This window comes from Rhyacophila brunnea, unplaced genomic scaffold (assembly GCF_057557595.1).
Source record: "Rhyacophila brunnea isolate RB1 unplaced genomic scaffold, BYU_Rbru_1.0 scaffold_17, whole genome shotgun sequence".
Lineage (NCBI taxonomy): Eukaryota > Metazoa > Arthropoda > Insecta > Trichoptera > Rhyacophilidae > Rhyacophila > Rhyacophila brunnea.
The window spans coordinates 4891853-4911988 of NW_028232827.1; the positions used below are offsets into that span (position 1 = coordinate 4891853).

The window sequence follows — 20136 nt, forward strand, 5'->3', positions numbered from 1 at the left end:
TATGTTCCTTTTTGTCTTTTTTTATTCGTAGGTTTGTTTACTATGTACACCGAGAAATTTCCATTTATAAACTCGGAAACGATTTTTACAGAAGAGTTTTGGAATATAATGCAACCAAAACTGGAAAAAAATTCTATCATGGGTGTTGACTTTCTGAATTAGCTAACCCCAGGTCCATGCCACTACGTGAACCACAGTGGATATTAAGCCATTTCCACACTGGCAACAAGTTGCTGGCAACCTCATTAAATTTTACGATACTTACCATAATTGCTTAAGAAATTTTACAATAATTATCGTAAAATCTAACGAGGTTGCCAGCAAATTAACTTGTTGCCAGTGTGGACCCGGCATTAGATGCACAAAACTTAAATAATATATATTATAAATAAAAATTTAAAATTATAAATATATATTATGATTTATGTCTTCGACAGCCCTGATGAAATAAATGTGAAATATGAGTCAGATCAGTCACAGAGCAAATTTATTAACACAAACAACTTTGACACGACCTTTTTATATTAACTAGTAGACCAGATATTATGGACCACATGTTAAAAAATCATATTTTCAATTCTCAAGGCCAATTCTGTAGAACGTCCTCTTAAGGGCCCGCTGAAGAGACCGCCGTTCAAATATAATTCAGTATAAAAAGGACCTCGGCGTCGTAACTACGTCAATTTAAATCGATCTTTTCGCAAAAATCACTAATCATCGGAGATTTTATTTCAAGAAATATTATTATTATTACTGATAATTTCTGCCGCGCGGAGAATTATTATTATTTTACGAACACCTGCGAGATGAAGCCGATCAGAAAACAGGGCTGTCAAAATAATATTAAGCATTCATATTTTTTAAATGTTAATTTCATCATGGTTTTTAATCAAACCTGTGCAAGTACGTACTGATAACTTGGGTGGATTTTGTAGCAAACATACTATTGATATATATACGGGTATATTATTATTATAACCCAATTCAAATTGAACATAGGTTGATACTCAAATACTATTATAGTATGTTTATGATTTCGAGAAAATAATACGATGGTATAATTAATCCATATCAATTATTTGAAAACATTACATTCGCACTTTGCACAAAATTACAAACACATTCGAAGTTTGCCGCACACGTACAGACCACGTGATATTTGCTTACGCAAAATCGTCGCTTTTCAAAATGGCGAATTTGATTACCAGATTTTACTGCGATGAATCAGTATGTTCCTTTTTGTCTTTTTTTATTCGTAGGTTTGTTTACTATGTACACCGAGAAATTTCCATTTATAAACTCGGAAACGATTTTTACAGAAGAGTTTTGGAATATAATGCAACCAAAACTGGAAAAAAATTCTATCATGGGTGTTGACTTTCTGAATTAGCTAACCCCAGGTCCATGCCACTACGTGAACCACAGTGGATATTAAGCCATTTCCACACTGGCAACAAGTTGCTGGCAACCTCATTAAATTTTACGATACTTACCATAATTGCTTAAGAAATTTTACAATAATTATCGTAAAATCTAACGAGGTTGCCAGCAAATTAACTTGTTGCCAGTGTGGACCCGGCATTAGATGCACAAAACTTAAATAATATATATTATAAATAAAAATTTAAAATTATAAATATATATTATGATTTATGTCTTCGACAGCCCTGATGAAATAAATGTGAAATATGAGTCAGATCAGTCACAGAGCAAATTTATTAACACAAACAACTTTGACACGACCTTTTTATATTAACTAGTAGACCAGATATTATGGACCACATGTTAAAAAATCATATTTTCAATTCTCAAGGCCAATTCTGTAGAACGTCCTCTTAAGGGCCCGCTGAAGAGACCGCCGTTCAAATATAATTCAGTATAAAAAGGACCTCGGCGTCGTAACTACGTCAATTTAAATCGATCTTTTCGCAAAAATCACTAATCATCGGAGATTTTATTTCAAGAAATATTATTATTATTACTGATAATTTCTGCCGCGCGGAGAATTATTATTATTTTACGAACACCTGCGAGATGAAGCCGATCAGAAAACAGGGCTGTCAAAATAATATTAAGCATTCATATTTTTTAAATGTTAATTTCATCATGGTTTTTAATCAAACCTGTGCAAGTACGTACTGATAACTTGGGTGGATTTTGTAGCAAACATACTATTGATATATATACGGGTATATTATTATTATAACCCAATTCAAATTGAACATAGGTTGATACTCAAATACTATTATAGTATGTTTATGATTTCGAGAAAATAATACGATGGTATAATTAATCCATATCAATTATTTGAAAACATTACATTCGCACTTTGCACAAAATTACAAACACATTCGAAGTTTGCCGCACACGTACAGACCACGTGATATTTGCTTACGCAAAATCGTCGCTTTTCAAAATGGCGAATTTGATTACCAGATTTTACTGCGATGAATCAGTATGTTCCTTTTTGTCTTTTTTTATTCGTAGGTTTGTTTACTATGTACACCGAGAAATTTCCATTTATAAACTCGGAAACGATTTTTACAGAAGAGTTTTGGAATATAATGCAACCAAAACTGGAAAAAAATTCTATCATGGGTGTTGACTTTCTGAATTAGCTAACCCCAGGTCCATGCCACTACGTGAACCACAGTGGATATTAAGCCATTTCCACACTGGCAACAAGTTGCTGGCAACCTCATTAAATTTTACGATACTTACCATAATTGCTTAAGAAATTTTACAATAATTATCGTAAAATCTAACGAGGTTGCCAGCAAATTAACTTGTTGCCAGTGTGGACCCGGCATTAGATGCACAAAACTTAAATAATATATATTATAAATAAAAATTTAAAATTATAAATATATATTATGATTTATGTCTTCGACAGCCCTGATGAAATAAATGTGAAATATGAGTCAGATCAGTCACAGAGCAAATTTATTAACACAAACAACTTTGACACGACCTTTTTATATTAACTAGTAGACCAGATATTATGGACCACATGTTAAAAAATCATATTTTCAATTCTCAAGGCCAATTCTGTAGAACGTCCTCTTAAGGGCCCGCTGAAGAGACCGCCGTTCAAATATAATTCAGTATAAAAAGGACCTCGGCGTCGTAACTACGTCAATTTAAATCGATCTTTTCGCAAAAATCACTAATCATCGGAGATTTTATTTCAAGAAATATTATTATTATTACTGATAATTTCTGCCGCGCGGAGAATTATTATTATTTTACGAACACCTGCGAGATGAAGCCGATCAGAAAACAGGGCTGTCAAAATAATATTAAGCATTCATATTTTTTAAATGTTAATTTCATCATGGTTTTTAATCAAACCTGTGCAAGTACGTACTGATAACTTGGGTGGATTTTGTAGCAAACATACTATTGATATATATACGGGTATATTATTATTATAACCCAATTCAAATTGAACATAGGTTGATACTCAAATACTATTATAGTATGTTTATGATTTCGAGAAAATAATACGATGGTATAATTAATCCATATCAATTATTTGAAAACATTACATTCGCACTTTGCACAAAATTACAAACACATTCGAAGTTTGCCGCACACGTACAGACCACGTGATATTTGCTTACGCAAAATCGTCGCTTTTCAAAATGGCGAATTTGATTACCAGATTTTACTGCGATGAATCAGTATGTTCCTTTTTGTCTTTTTTTATTCGTAGGTTTGTTTACTATGTACACCGAGAAATTTCCATTTATAAACTCGGAAACGATTTTTACAGAAGAGTTTTGGAATATAATGCAACCAAAACTGGAAAAAAATTCTATCATGGGTGTTGACTTTCTGAATTAGCTAACCCCAGGTCCATGCCACTACGTGAACCACAGTGGATATTAAGCCATTTCCACACTGGCAACAAGTTGCTGGCAACCTCATTAAATTTTACGATACTTACCATAATTGCTTAAGAAATTTTACAATAATTATCGTAAAATCTAACGAGATTGCCAGCAAATTAACTTGTTGCCAGTGTGGACCCGGCATTAGATGCACAAAACTTAAATAATATATATTATAAATAAAAATTTAAAATTATAAATATATATTATGATTTATGTCTTCGACAGCCCTGATGAAATAAATGTGAAATATGAGTCAGATCAGTCACAGAGCAAATTTATTAACACAAACAACTTTGACACGACCTTTTTATATTAACTAGTAGACCAGATATTATGGACCACATGTTAAAAAATCATATTTTCAATTCTCAAGGCCAATTCTGTAGAACGTCCTCTTAAAGAGAGGTAGGTAACTGGCGTAGTGAGTCGACATTATTCACTACAACTACCAGAGAACGATGGACACACCACCATCAGAAGGGGAAAAGAACCCACTAACTTCTCTATTCAACCATATACATTGAAAGTCACGATGGTCTATACCTCGTCAATGAATCATTGTCACATACAGGAATTTGGCATACCCAACACCAGGTGATAACAAACAGATATCTCAAGGACTTCAAAGTCAAATTCGAATAATGAAAGGTGTTTTACTTACCAATAAAACTCTTATTATTCATGTTGACTTTGAAGTCCAGGTAACTTCTACCTGGTTCCTTGAGCCATATCATAATGAAGACAAAGGGGTCACAAACTCCCTACATAAAAAATGGACGCGCGGGTATGACTAGTAAATAAAAAGCATATATACGTCTGTTATCTATGATAAAAAGTGAGGAATGACAACGACAAGAAAAGGGAAAATAAATTAGTAGAATATAAACCTCACGCGAAGAAGAACGAACAAACCAAAGAGATTGGAAAGAGATTGGATTTGGAACAAACCCTATCTCAAGGACTTCAAAGTCAAATAATTATGAATAATAAGAGTTTTATTGGTAGGTAAAACTCCTTTCAATATTACGAATGTTTTTTCGATAAAAAATATTTTGAACTATAAATAATTAAAGTTTTTGGAAAGATTAATAATTTTGTTTTTCAATAATGGAAAAAAACACGGGAAGCAAAAAAATAACACATTTTTTACTCTGTTCAATTACAAAAAGAGGGCAACACTCAGACTGAAGTTTGACATTTCAATGATAGCTGTCAACAGCGCGTAATGTTGGTGGCGATTGTGGTGTCAACATTTTTATGTCATCAAACCGTCTGCATTATCAGCGCGGGAAAAAGAATTACAATAAATTAAATAAGTCAACAAGAAAGACGATGGACGTCCCGATTGATTTTGAGAGAGATCGCTTTCCTTATTGCGTCGTGTGGACGCCGATTCCAGTTCTGACGTGAGTGAACTGATTAACATCATCTTGGCTTAGATGATAATCCCTGTTTCTCATTGTTACCATTGATATTTATCAATAAAGGCTACATTATTTTAAACATTTTGTTGTAAAACTATTGAATTGTGTTGAAAATAATGCTTATTCTCGACACAACACTCGATAAATAACTGTGCATTTACATGCAAATTAATGAATGAGCAAGATTAATTATTCATTTTGACAGAAGTGATAAATGATAAAGGTCATTTGAACATCTCGATTAATTTAATGTAATATGTAATTTTAACCTTAATTTATTTCTTTTAACCTTCATTACTTATTGATTATTAATTCAATTCAATATGTTTAATTTAAAAAAACAGCATACATATTACAAAAATACAAGTAACATGCCCTGTTTTAAAAAATCGTCCAAAATCTCAGTTCACTCTCACAGAAGTGGAATATATTATTATCTGAATCAATTTGGGCGAATACAGCTGTTGCCCTTCCAAGTGGCTTTACCAATGGCAGTTTTGTTCAATATCTCAAATAGTCTTTTGGTCGTAAGTGTAAAATATTGCACACCGAGGAATATCTGTACATTTCTTGAAGTTTTCAATGTTGATCTATTATTATTTATTTTTTGCAGTGCACATGTCTTTTCAAACCAAAACGTGTTCTTAGTAATTTGTTTTTCATAAAATAGTTCAGTAATTATTTTTTTAAATGGTTCCCAATAATTTCACCAATTTTATATTATCAGTTTGTGAACTGTCATAGATTTCATATGTAGTCATTAATTAGGGTATCATCAATAATAATTATATCAACTATTATTATCTACTTAATTCCCATAACTGTCCAAGTGTGCACTATTCTTTTTGGTTACCTCCCTCCAACAGGCGCTGCTCACAACTGCGTAGTATATCGTCACTGTTCTGGCAGAAGACACTAATTTGAAAAAATGACATATTGAGTTTCAAACTTTACCGTCTGGAAACCTTCTTAATAAATAAACAGTCTTTATTTTAAAGTCATCCTTTTTACGATTACTTAATAAACTCACATGATAGACCATTTCAAACATTTTAACAACTTCAAAGTCAAATTACTCAAAACTAGTATTCTCCAGTTAGTGTGTTCTGCCAGAACAGAGACGATATAGATATTAACTTAAGGAAACACATCTGTCCTATATGTTTTTAAATGATATCAGCATAATTATTTTCTGGTGTCGATCCACTGCAGGATAAAGGTCTCTGTATGCTCTGCTCTACTCCATTCAAACTCAAACAACCTGCAGATCTATAGCGCCTTATAGACCACTCACGTATCACTGGACCAATTAGTTTTTCCACCGACAACACATAATATAATATTGTAATCTTACATTTTTTGATAAATTTAAGATGGCTGTTCCCATTCTTGGGTCACATGGGCATCGCAACATCGACCGGGATTATTCGAGATTTCGCCGGACCTTATTATGTGTCTGAAGACAACATGGCGTTTGGAAGACCGACCCGCTATTGGAAACTTTCGCAGAATCAGGTGACCCACGGAGACACTGGATGGGATTTCGCCGTCTCCGAGGCATCAGAGATATACAAGAAAAGAATGGTAAATCAATATTACTAATCGGCCCCTTAGTAGTGAGATCGATGTGATCATGAGATTGATTATATTAATGAACTGAGAGACTTAATTCGAGTGGAATGACGGTTGACTATGCGAAGTGAAGGACTTGTGACAATAGTAGTGCGTCTCGTAACGGACTCGATGAGTGAGTGAGGATTCATGCATTGTCCTTCCAATTTATACAAATGCAGTCCATATATTACAAGAGATATTGTCGCAATTAACAAGTCATAACAGATCCTACTGATCTAGTTGATTAAGGAAATGCTGACTATCATTATCGCTCTATTGTACCATATTGTATTGTACTGTACGCATACCTTTCGTTACTACCCCGGGCACTGAAATAACTTGCTACACCCCTGCTCTTTATACACACATGTCAGTGCATTTAGAAACTTTGTGTCAAGTAAATTACTTACTTCGATGAAATTGACCCGGCCGTGGTAGTGTTGAGTTTTTGTGTGCGAGGTTGCTTAGTATCACGTAGTGAACGTTTACATTACTAGCAAGATTTACTATTATTTATTTAAAATGTTGGTTTTCATAAAATTTACATCTGACAACAATTGTTTTTAATTATTTTTCTTTTAGCATAATTTGTTCTGTGACAATTGTCACTCGCACGTGGCAACTGCGCTCAACATCATGCAATATGGAAACAGCTCGTCATGGAACATGGTGAAACTCGCATTCTATATACTGATATACGGAAAATTTGTCAGGTAAGAATCAACATCCTTTACCAATAGTATGTTAATTACTTATCATATGTTGACAAATTAATTTGGATAGGTATACAGTGAGTTTTCAACTTACGACGGGATTCTGTTTCGCCACCTAGGTTGTAAGTCGAATTTCGTTATAACAGGCAAGTGCTGGCTGAATGAGGCGGTGTACCTTCGAAGATCTATCGGTGCCTGAGTCCATATTTTGAAATTGCATCATTGATTTTGCTAAAAGCTGCAGCTATGTCTTCTAGCACAATTTTTTTGCGTGGTTCTTCAAGTTCTATTATATTTTAAAAGCTGTCTTTTTCATCACAATATTTCTTTACTCTGGGATGAAACATTAATTTGTCAAACCATTCTTGAAAAAGGCATTGTGTCATCCATGTCTTTTTATTCCAACGATAATGTAGCGGCAAAGTACAGTTTTGGATTCATTTGAAGGCTCTTGGATTTTTAGATAAATAAAAGATGTCTTCAGCTTATAACCAGCGAAATTTTCACCCAACAAAAGGGTTACATGATCTTTACATCTGTTAAAGCCAGGCATGCATTTAGCTTCTATTTCAATGTATCTTCACATTACGGTAACTTTCTTGTTTTTTAAATCTTTCAAACCAGCCGGAGCTAGCATTCAAATTTTGGTTACAGTTGTCACTCTCCTTCTTCCTGAAATCTCAGAGATAATTTAAGTTCCCGTGACAAGTCTTTTAGTGTTCTTAAAAATGTATATTTTTGTTCGAAGTGCGAATGTCGTAAGTCGAGAACTCAGTGTAGACCCAATTCTGAATATGTAGGCATTAAATTAAATCCCTGTTCAAGGAATTGAAATAAGAATATCAGGGGTCATCCATACCTCACATCCTAATAAGGGGGAGTGGGCACAAATTTACATTTAACAAATGCGGAGGTGGGACATAATTTAGACATGGAGGTGAAAGATTTTACGACGAAATGTGGAAAAATATTTAAAGTCTTGTTTCTAAGTTAAACATTATGTGCCTCCACAGAATCAGAATCAACAGAACTATTGTACGAGGAATAGTTTATAAGTTATTCGTCCAACTTAATGTGTTATTTGTGTTAGACGCAGGATTCAAACCTGGACCATGGCTCCAGAAACAGTCACCAAGGCTAGGGGGCTGGTACTAGAACTTAGTACTTTCTGCTTCTTAAAATTTATTAAAGACAAGGTGAAAGCGAGAAGATTGACAAGCATCATGTTTTGTTGGGAGTCTGTATTCATGTGCCAACAGCAGTAGTACTATATAAAGGTTTAAAATATAGAATTTAGGATAAAATTATGGTAAACTTTTTAAAATTGGTGCGAATCGACGGTCATATAAAATATTTTATACTACAGTGGAACAAATTAACATTGAAATTGCGATTACTTCTGCTGCGCACGAATTACATATGGTAAATTTAATTATTACCGACTGCTCTTACATGAAGCCTATTGCATCGTTTTCTCTCGCTTGGAGTCACTCTGCTCTAATTACATCATATTTCCTATGAAAACTATCAAACTTCACGTTTATACTACTAATAACCAACAATACTCACATTATATTAAAGTTATCACAGTACCTAATGTTGACACTTATTGTAATCTGATAATCGTTTTTTTACTTTTTTCAGTTGTACAGCGTTCATAAAAACCTGGTTACCCTTCACCGTCATAGTTGCTGTGTGTTGTATTATTGCATTTGCACTATAAAATTATCAATGTTAAGTATAAAACCTGCACCTAGAATTAAGTATTATGTTTAAATAAATTATCGTGATATCTATCTATATCCGTTGTTTTCTTCTGTATCACTTAACACATGTGACCAGTGGCGGCACGTGGTTTATAATTTTTTTTCCATCGGTAGTGCACTTTTAAAAATGTCTATACCTTTTATATAGATCGTTATTTTTGGTGGAAAAAAAACCTCTATAACTCACGCATGAGTCTGAAATAATACGGGTTTTTTCAATAATTAACACAAATAATGAGTTTAAACTTTATTTAGTCATGGTGTTTCGCAGAACTGATTTCAATTTAACCAATACTGAATCGTCTCTGTTCTGGCACAACACACTCACTGGAGAATACTAGTTTTGAGTAATTTGACTTTGAAGTTTTTAAAATGTTTGAAATGGTCTATCATGTGAGTTCATTAAGTAATCGTAAAAAGGATGACTTTAAAATAAAGACTGTTTATTTATTAAGAAGGTTTCCAGACGGTAAACTTTGAAATAACGAACATTTTGGTATAACTAACTCAATGTCTTTTTTCAAATTAGTGTCTTCTGCCAGAACAGTGACGAAATACCCATACACAAGTCCTCACATAATACGCATTTATTATGTTATTATGTATTATATATTCTAGTATAAATTCAGGAATTCTGCGAAGAAATGGGTAATTTAAAAAATGGAATGATTGTTTTTAAATAACTTTAAATACTGACTGATTACTGCTATCGACATGATTGAACAAAATCTGTACAAAATATTCAAGCAGTAAGTATCAATAATTTTAACGGTCACCTCAAAAAATATGTGGTAGGGTGTTCTGAACAAGAAATTTAAGCACTTCCATGACATCAATGAAAAGAAACAAATTAATAAAATGCCTAGCTATTATTTTAATACATATGGCTTATGAATGCTTTAGGAAAATTATAGGAAGTGAAGTGCACTTCCACAGTATTTGAGCAGCCGCCACTGCATGTTTGCCAAAACACCAGTTTTGACAGTTCAGTAATGACTTGTCGAACATTGTTTTGTGCAACAGTAAATGCTTCCTAATGATAATTTTTCACAACTAACGAAGACCAGACCATCCTTTATTTTGTCGCAGAGCACAAAGTAAACACAGCAAAGTATTTAAAAATATTTTATTTAAGCTAATATTTTAACATTTTTTAATAAGGCCTATTCAAATAAAATCAAGATAAATAATTTACATCACCGGAACATTACATTGTATGAGTGTTACATAAAAAATATATACAGTTGACTCGATTTAACGGGCAGCGGATTAACCATGATAAATAAAAGTATCACTGCTTTCGCACTTTGAATGATTTAATCTGCCAAGTGGGAAAAATACTTATTATTCATTTGTGGTATCACTGAGAACTGCTCAGTATGTATTATATTAATTTTTTGCGGATGACTTGTCAACGCAGTGGTTCTCCGCGCGCAACAAAAATGTGTAGAAACCGACAAGTTTAACATGAGGCTCCCCGGCAACTATGCAGCGGAGCCTCACGTTAAACTTGTCGGTCTCTAAGAATAATATTGCAGTGGCGAAGGGTGGAGGTAGGCTGCTAAGATCTGCCATAAATAGTGCACACTAAACTTTGTCAGTCATACGTATTTGTTTTCATTGAAATAAGACTACAATTATTTACATATGGTGTGGGTTAGTTTTTAAAATCCAATTAAACCCCGCCAAACCAAACCGTAATAGATAATACTTAAAATATACTCGTCTATCTATAAAATATCTAAGAAAAAGTGTGCACAATTTTGTCGTATCACCCAAAGTATACCAAAATTATTATGGTTGGGTTAATTGATTTTTAAAATTAACCAACACCATCTGTATAATATTGTAGTCTTAGTTCAATAAATACAAAATATGTATGACTAACAAAGTTTAATGTGCACTATTTATGGCGGATCTTAACAGCTTATCTCCACCCTCCGCTACTGTAATATTATAAATAAATGTTCATTAAAATATTCCCATCAATATTTTGGGTTAACCAAATAAATCGATTATCCGGGTAATAAATTTTCCCATCTACCCATGTCAATCGAGTGTCAACAAACAAATAACTATAACTTGAGGCAATGTTGTGGGTATTGCCAGTATATTGCAATTAGTTCTTCAAACCGCTGCATCTCAAGTTACAGTTGTCAGCCTCCAACTGTATAACAAAATATAATGAAGCAATTCAAATAACATAATTAATATTGAAATGATTACAAATTAATGTCAATTTTAGCTCTTGTAATAAATTACCTATCTATATGTATATAGTATGAGAATGAAAATAACAAAACTATGGATTTGTTTACCATCATGTTAAATGAAATAATTATTATAAATAGATGTATTTTAAAAACGTTTATTGAATGAATTCTTAATACATAAATACAGTTAGATATGTGGCATAATTTTTGAAACATAGCCAAACACAAAAAGATCAAGCCTAATATTAATTATTACATACATTTATAAATTGGCTACAACATTTTTTCTATGAAATGAAATCACATATTGAACTATTTATTCATTATAGTTATTTACAGGTACTGACTACCTGGGTAGTTGTATAAAAAAATATATATTTGAGTTTTAATGCAAGAAATGTCTATGTTGTTATCCAGCGTTCATGTTTATAGTTATCGACTCTGTGCGCGTGCACATCATTCATTACTATGGCAATAATATATTAGTGTTAAATTTCATGTTAAAAGTAATCAAGGCTGCTTGAATAAGGGTGTGCGGAACAAAGATTGTTTTTCATAAAAAACACATAACTATTAATAACCTACACAGTATTTTTATATTGCTCAATATGTCATCGTTCTAAGTGAACATAGGCGTTTCTGGACGTAAAATATGAAGATACAATCTTCACAACACCAAAAAAATTATTACGCGTCATCATATTTGTTGGATTTTTTCGTCGTCTTATCAACCAGTTGAAAAAATTCAATTCAAAATCGTGCAACTTTTTTAAGTACTTTCGAGTTGCCATTTGGAAATGTTCCTTTCAAAATCGAATGTGTGCGCTTTTATTATGGTTTTACGAAGACTCGGAGCAACTGTATACTACGGATACCAGGTATGCGGTGGTATGACTTTAAAAGTAACGACGATATAAGAGAGCGAACCAAAAGCAGCCTCTTATCACACTACTGAGAGTGAAGAGACGATGTTGGACCTGGCTCGGCCACGTGCTGCTGATGCAAGAAGAGGACTTCAATCTGTCTTGCCTGTTCTTCGCTAAATACTATCTATAGAGTATACAGCGGAGCTACAAAATGCCAGCATGACCTAGGGAGATGCGAAAGGGATTCTTGTATGCGCCGTGTAGTGTCCATAATATGCTTCAGCTAAGGGGCGGATACGGCCGAAGAAGATAATATAGCACAGTATGACTGGAATTCACAAAAATTTGATTTAGGCCACCTCAGCAGATTTATTCTGGTGAAAGAATAGTTTTTTAAGCCATGTATAATACATATCGATATCGAGGCCAATTGCCTATGTTACAGCCATTGGACATTATATTTGTTCGCAAAATTATTTACTACACTATTAACAATCAAAAGCATTATGCTTTTCGATAGGCTAATTCCAGAGAAAACTTAAGGTTATTGGCTTTGATTGCATTCAAACAAGACCAATAATTGGTTAACAGGCCATCCATGGACTGAAACCGTATGCGGTTTCGAACCGTGTGCCATACTAAGCTTATCTTTTCTGTTCATGGAAATATATTTTCACAAAGTAATTATTATAAGCATCTGATCGTATCCGTTTATACCATACACTTACAAATTTAGTGAAAATATATTTTGATGAACAAAAATCATAAGTTTAGTATGGCACACGGATCTAAACCGCATACGGTTTCAGTCCATGGATGGCCTCTAAGGATTATAAAGGTACAAATGACATATTTGATTAAAAAATTAGTTAAGAGCATTTTTCACATCTCCACATAACTATATATTATGCTTTAAACAATATTCTAACATATAACAGCTTGACAACATTGGAGTAGATCCCAAAAATACGGTGTATTAAAGGACATTATTATTTTCATAGAAACCGTATAAAATTTGAATATTTTCTACTATGAATACCATTAATGGATCACACTTGAGAACAAGACCTTATAACTTATTTACAGAATGTTAAAAATTATTATATAGAATTTTCAATTTGAAATTCTTAAAGTTGGATGTGATTGGTCTATAAAAAAAATATATTTTGAGATTTTGTTAATAGATGGTATTCATAAATCAATTTTTTGACGTCACTCGATTTGTCAATTGGCTACATGGGTCCATATACGTATTATAAAAATTATATCAATTTAAATTTAGCCTAGCTATATAGTATAGATCCTGAAGCAATGCTTTTGTATATATAATATTTATGAAACTTGCTTACCATATACATAATATGTACATACTAAAATTAGGTACCTACCTACTAACATATTTTTAGGAAAATTGCCACACAACAAAAGAAAAGCGATGTCATATTAATCAGAAACTTTTTAAAATTCATATACTTAGTTCTAATTTTTTTTTAAATTTGTGAAGGCTGAGAAATTAAAAAGATACATAAATAAACAAATGTCGTTATATGTAATTTTATAAAGTCTTTGCAATTAAGAAGGGTTGTTCGGCCAATAAAAATGTTATATTGTTTTAGTTTTCAAATACAATATCACGGAAAAAAAAGAAACTACTTAAATAGCCCGTTTACTCGTGCATGGATTTACTGCCGAACGTACATATTATTATCGCGTCCATAACAAGAAAATGTATGTGATAACATGTATTATCCTGCAGTTGCAAGGTTGCATGCATGAATCAATAAAGTTCGGAAGCTTCTGAATTTTATTGCGACAATTGAGAATTTTTTGATCTGCGCCTGCGCAGTAGAATGATAGTGGCGAACCTGCCGGCAAAAAAACTGATTAATAAAATAAATAACGATTTTCACTACCTGTCAAATAGTATCATGACAACATCGCATCTGGCTCACTCTTGAAGAATGAGATTGGAGAGATAGTCAAGACTTTTATTTGTAAACAGTTATTTTCAGGATAGTTTAAAATACACACTATTGCTGCCAGTAAATCCATGCACGTGTACAGGCGCTATTATGATACAACCAACCATTTAAAATCATTATTTCAAACACAAAAACATGGTGACACAAATATTGAAGTGTGGACTTGTCAGTACTTATTTGGAAATAAACGCCTAATATGATTCTTTTATTGGAGATGATTGAATTTGTATTGGTTCGATGTCTAGTCAGTGTTCCTCAACCGGTGGTTCGCATAAATTTTCCGGTGGTCTGCGAAATTTTGGCATCCAAATGCTTACGCTAAAAATTTATTCAAAACCTGTGCACCTGCAAGGGTTTGTGCATTGCGTTTTTGTTCTTAAAATAGATTACTGGTTTGACATGACAAAATCAACAGCGATTAGACGTTATTATACGTTACTTAATGAAAAATATTGTTTGTTTCTGCGTTATCGGTCCGCAAAACGTCTCCTATTTTCAGTGGTTCACATGTGTAAAAAGGTTGAGAAGCAGAGAGCATCACTTCTAATAAGTGATATTGCTGTGTTCGCAGCGATGATGACTATCAATTTTTAAAGAACAAATTTAAAATGTATAATATGTATGTAGGTTTTACAAAAATGAAAATTGATTATATTTAGTCTAACAAGAAATAATAAAATCAATGAAGTGTGACAAAGCATTGCCGAAACTCGGTAATAGTTTCAAAAATATATTTGAAGTAATTTTTTTTTAATAATGGCACTCAGCTCTCCATAACAACGCTTTTTTCTACGGAGAAATCATAGTCCAATGTTCCCATTTGCAGCCTTCTAGTCACAAAGGCCATTATTTCACTTAATTGAAGTGTCATCAGGTCACTATCGGAGTCGGCTGCCAGTTCTTTGGATAATTGAAACGGTACTCCTTGTAGAAGGTTTACCTCCTTCTTTGGTATTTTAGGGATATTGCTCGACGGCGCAGGTCCATAACCGCTTGGATATGGTAATCCACCACTGTTAAATGAAGGGTAGATCGAGTTTCCATCGGTTTTTGGATCGGATTCCTTGTTCAAGACGATGAAATCGTCTGTGGACGGTCCAGGAATCGGTGGGTTCGATGTGTCTTCCGGAGACTCGTCGGGCGAATGCTTCTTCTTGCTACTGAAGAACGAGAACATTTTGATAAGGTTTCAACTACCTGACTTAGCACTCGACGATTTTAAAACAAGCGCAAAGACGCGTAAATTATTGACATCAGAGTATTTATTTATAGGCGAGTCCAGAGTACAGTGAATGACAAAAGAAAACTGTTGTTATTTTGTACAACTCGATGTTTCGTTGTGAAAAATTGTATTACTGCGATAAACCACGATGACACAATAGTTTTATTGATTACACCACTCTTAAAAAACTTTCAATACGAATGAAAGATTAATTTCCGGAATTTCTGTTCACGTATATTATCTATGTTTCTGTTTATCAATTTATTATTTTTATTCCTTCTGACTTTTAGTGCTGCCGCATGAGAATATTATTAACTCCTCGGGTTGATTAATACGTGAGCATAATGAATACATAAGTAATGTAAAAATATATACATAACTTAATTAATAAAAATAAAATATTGTGGAATGTTGATGTGAAACCTGGTTTTTAGATATCATGAAATCTGAAAGGAAATGACTTCACTTTTCGATAGGTCCACTTGGGAGACCCAACTAAAATATAAATTGTTGTTTTTATTTAATAAAACGCAATTTTTTATAGTACTTATTCCACTTTTAATATATTAGGACCGGTTTCGTCCGCCTCAGTGTCAAATGTCCCACTGAGGCGGACGAAACCGGTCCTAATATATTAATTAAAAGTGGAATAAGTACTATAAAAAATTGCGTTTTATTAAATAAAAACAACAATACAATGCAGTTCCACCATGAATTGACAGTTAACAAAATAAAAGAAATTAAAATATAAATACCTAGGCACCTATCTATTTTGTCATGTTTATTATTTCATTGTGACATAATGGAAAACAACAAACTTGTCACACTTTATGCCAGCGCTCCATTGGCGAGCCAAAAGTCCGACGACAATAAGTCTTCAGATTTTTCTACGTTCTGCTACTGGCCAACAGACGTTCAACGAAACGAGTATATAATTAATTTGACGAGTAAAACAGTCGACTTTGACAGCATAGATAATATACGTATATCTGACAGTTAAATCGTGATGGCGTTAAATGATACCGACGTTTTATGTTTTTTGGGTTATTGGGTGGCAGATAATGTAATAACGAAGCAAAGGGTACACAAATACTGGGTGAAACATTGGATAAGGAAACGAACGACATTATCCCACACAAATTTAATACGAGAATTGCGTTTGCAACCGAGCGATTTCCGCAATTATTTGCGAATGTCGGAGGATGTATACACAGAACTGTATAATTTGGTCTCCCCATTTATTAAAAAAAAAATACTATGATGAGGGAAGCTATTTCTCCTCATGATAGATTATGTGCAACCCTGCGATTTTTGGCTGCCGGCGGAACATTCACTGACTTGCATTATAGAACTGCGATTGGAAGACAAACTCTGGGCAAGATAATTCCCGAAACTTGCCAAGTCATCATTGACGTTTTGAAAGGAGAATATTTCAAGGTGTGTATTATATTATACGTCATCTAATAAAGTTGGGCAAATTTACAAATATATCATTAACAAGTAGACATTGGTTGGTCTTATAAAGTGAACGTTTAGTGGATTGTTTTACCTATATAAATCATAGACGGCAACATCATAAGAATGGCAGACAAGATGCATTTGAGATAGGTATATATATAGTCACAAATAAGGCCATCGTTGACATGCTAAATATTCAATAGACCATTAGAATGCTGTACCTAGCCAGGACTCTCCATATAGGCTGTAAGCAAGCTGCTTAATTATTCCTGTTGAATGTATTGTAATACTAGTCATATTCTTCGAAAAGCAAGCATGGAATTTGATTTCTAAATGAGGCCACATAATAATATAGGTTTGCTAACATAGCTCAAATACTTACCATTTGTTGTATCGCTTAAGCTAAGGTTTATAGGCATAAAAACAAACAAAAAAACAAATATTTTTACAAGATATTTATTCATACAAAAAACATTAATTTATTATACCGGCTTTTGTACATTTTTGCTTAATATACGATAAACTGGTTGAGTATGAACAGTAGTTGCTGGCATTATTTTGTCACTTTGTCCCATAAAGGCAACTTCATGCATCAGCTTCTCGGCCAGCAATCTTTGTCCCTGTGACATCGATCGTAGTTTCATGGCCATCATTTTGCCAAAAACATCAAATTCATCTTCAGTCTTGCTTAGTTTGTCGGTGATTAATTCTAACACTTTGTTGGCGCTATCATTCGATTTTTTTCGTTTGAACGATGGGGGTTCTGGTGCTCTATTGAGATTCGACCTTGGAGTAGTCGACAACGTGGATGTTGAAGGCGAATATTCTATCTGTAAATAAAATGTTGATTATTTTTTGTTGCAGTTCCCTGATACGCACGAAGAAATGGAGACGATTGCAGAAGAATTTAATAGTAAATGGCAATTTCCAAATTGCCTGGGCGCAGTTGATGGGAAACACATTGCAATCGTGCCACCTGCAGGCGCCGGCTCCCACTTTTATAATTACAAACATTTCCACAGCATTGTTTTGATGGCGATTGCAAATGCTAATTATGAATTTATTTATGTTGATGTTGGAACAAATGGACGTATTTCTGATGGAGGCGTACTGAGAAAATCTGATTTTTTCAAACGTTTAGACGAAGGCAGATTAAAAATACCTGCACCAAAAAAACCTACTGCTAATTCTGATGCACTGCCATTTGTTTATATTGGCGATGAAGCCTTTGCATTACGTAACGATTTCATAAAGCCGTATTCACAAAGGCAATTAAATCACAGTAAAAGAATATATAATTATCGGACATGCAGAGCCAGGCGAATTATAGAAAATGTTTTTGGCATTTTAGCTGCTAGATTCCGCATTTTTCAAGCTCCAATAAACATGAAAATTGAAAATATCAATACAGTTGTATTAACTTGCTGTGTGCTGCACAACTTTCTTCGTCGCAAATCAACACATACTTATACTCCTTTTCATGACCTTGATAGGGAAAATCCTGAGACAGGTTTAATAGAGCTCGGACTGAGGTCACAGGACACCTTAGCGCCTTTGGAAGCAACGACTAATCGGAACTCGACTGCCAATGCTAAGAAAGCGCGAGGAGATTTCGAAAAATATTTTAATACTACCGGGGCTGTCACATGGCAAGAAAGTATGATAAGCAATAGATAAATTAAACCAATGTTACAATTTAGTTAAAATGTTTTACCTCAATACAATCTTCGTTGTTTAACGAGTTGGAGTAACTCTCATCAGGAGACATGTTTTCCAAATCGTCCACCATGCTGGATATTGAGCTCGATTCTGTAAAACAAAATGTAAATTGTTAAAATACAACATAATACTCAAACTTGTTTTTTATTATCTCTCCCCTAAGTACCCATTCCTTCATACGGTTAATATTGATATTGGTATAATTGGTGTAATCCAGTATATCGGGTATTTTCAAAATGTGTTTTCCGCTGTATTCCTCATAACCAAACTGTACCATTAATTTTGATTGATGATTGACGATTTATTGATTGTCTCTGAAGGAACCTAACTCGAGCGATTTTTGATTTTATGATCATTTCTTTTCTTCTTCTTTCGACCATGTCCGATCATAATATGGACCTCCACGGAGTGGAGGTTTGTATTGACAGATTTTGTTTTTACGAGAAATGGATGTCAGCCACTTGCTCAACATATTAGGTCCATACTCTGACTCATACACAAATTGAAATTCAATGTGTACTTGTCAGACCCACGATTTGAACCTGGGCCCCGACCACGACTCAATAAGCCGCGCTTCCACCGCCATGATCGTACCTATATATTATTATTTCTTACCTACCTCAGCAAAGAATAAATAATTTTATTGTGACTAGAAATGATTCATAGCTGTATGTTTTAATTGCTTAATAGTAGCTAATCTAATGCGATATCACTTTCAGAGATACGACAATGTCATAGTCTGCACGTGTATAATAAATAGCTTTAAAGCATTCCCTCGTACCTATATATTATTATTATTTATTACCTACCTCGGCAAAGAATAAGAAATTTTATTGTGACTAGAAATGATTCATAGCTGTATGTTTTAATTGCTTAATAGTAGCTAATCTAATGCGATGTCACTTTCAGAGCTAGGTACGACAATTTCATAATCTGCACGTGTATAATAAATAGCTTTAAAGCATTCCTACGTACCTTCTATTTGGTCGTTCAAGAACTCCAAATTTTTATAGTACCACAGTTTGGGTAGATAAACTGCGTCTGTGCCGGCTCCGCTTCGATATGATGTCCTTACTTTATTTCTCTCCTTTCTGTAACCCGACCTCAATGTCTGTATTTTCTTTTTAACATCGTCGACCCTTGCCTGCGGCTCCACCTTGATTAAAATCTCCAAAAGTTCCGCATACGCCAAGGACTTGGCATCACGATTCTTGTATAGTGGGCTGGTCGTCTTCCACAACGATGGGTTGTCTTTAAAACAAC

The 20136-nt window shown here is 33.7% G+C and overlaps 2 protein-coding genes across 2 annotated transcripts; one reads left to right on the top strand and one right to left on the bottom strand.

The window, feature by feature from the left end:
- The first annotated feature begins 5080 nt into the window (after nt 1-5080).
- LOC147073590 (transmembrane protein 222) lies at nt 5081-9448 on the top strand. Its single transcript, XM_085944237.1, has 4 exons — nt 5081-5302; nt 6694-6904; nt 7517-7647; nt 9292-9448. The coding sequence occupies exons 1-4, from the start codon at nt 5154-5156 to the stop codon at nt 9368-9370; spliced, it is 570 nt and encodes a 189-aa protein (XP_085800363.1). The 5' UTR covers nt 5081-5153; the 3' UTR covers nt 9371-9448.
- A 1083-nt stretch (nt 9449-10531) lies between these two features.
- On the bottom strand, nt 10532-15971 carry LOC147073591 (uncharacterized). The gene has a single exon (XM_085944612.1). The coding sequence runs from the start codon at nt 15649-15651 to the stop codon at nt 15238-15240; it is 414 nt and encodes a 137-aa protein (XP_085800738.1). The 5' UTR covers nt 15652-15971; the 3' UTR covers nt 10532-15237.
- Nucleotides 15972-20136: the final 4165 nt, after the last annotated feature.

Excerpts from the sequence above, each read along its gene's own strand:
- LOC147073590 (XM_085944237.1), top strand. The coding sequence starts at position 5,154 with ATGTCATCAAACCGTCTGCATTATCAGCGCGGGAAAAAGAATTACAAT. Across the intron at positions 6,905-7,516 it reads AGATATACAAGAAAAGAATG|CATAATTTGTTCTGTGACAA; the intron begins GTAAATCAATAT and ends TTTTTCTTTTAG. Across the intron at positions 7,648-9,291 it reads ATATACGGAAAATTTGTCAG|TTGTACAGCGTTCATAAAAA; the intron begins GTAAGAATCAAC and ends TACTTTTTTCAG.
- LOC147073591 (XM_085944612.1), bottom strand. The coding sequence starts at position 15,651 with ATGTTCTCGTTCTTCAGTAGCAAGAAGAAGCATTCGCCCGACGAGTCT.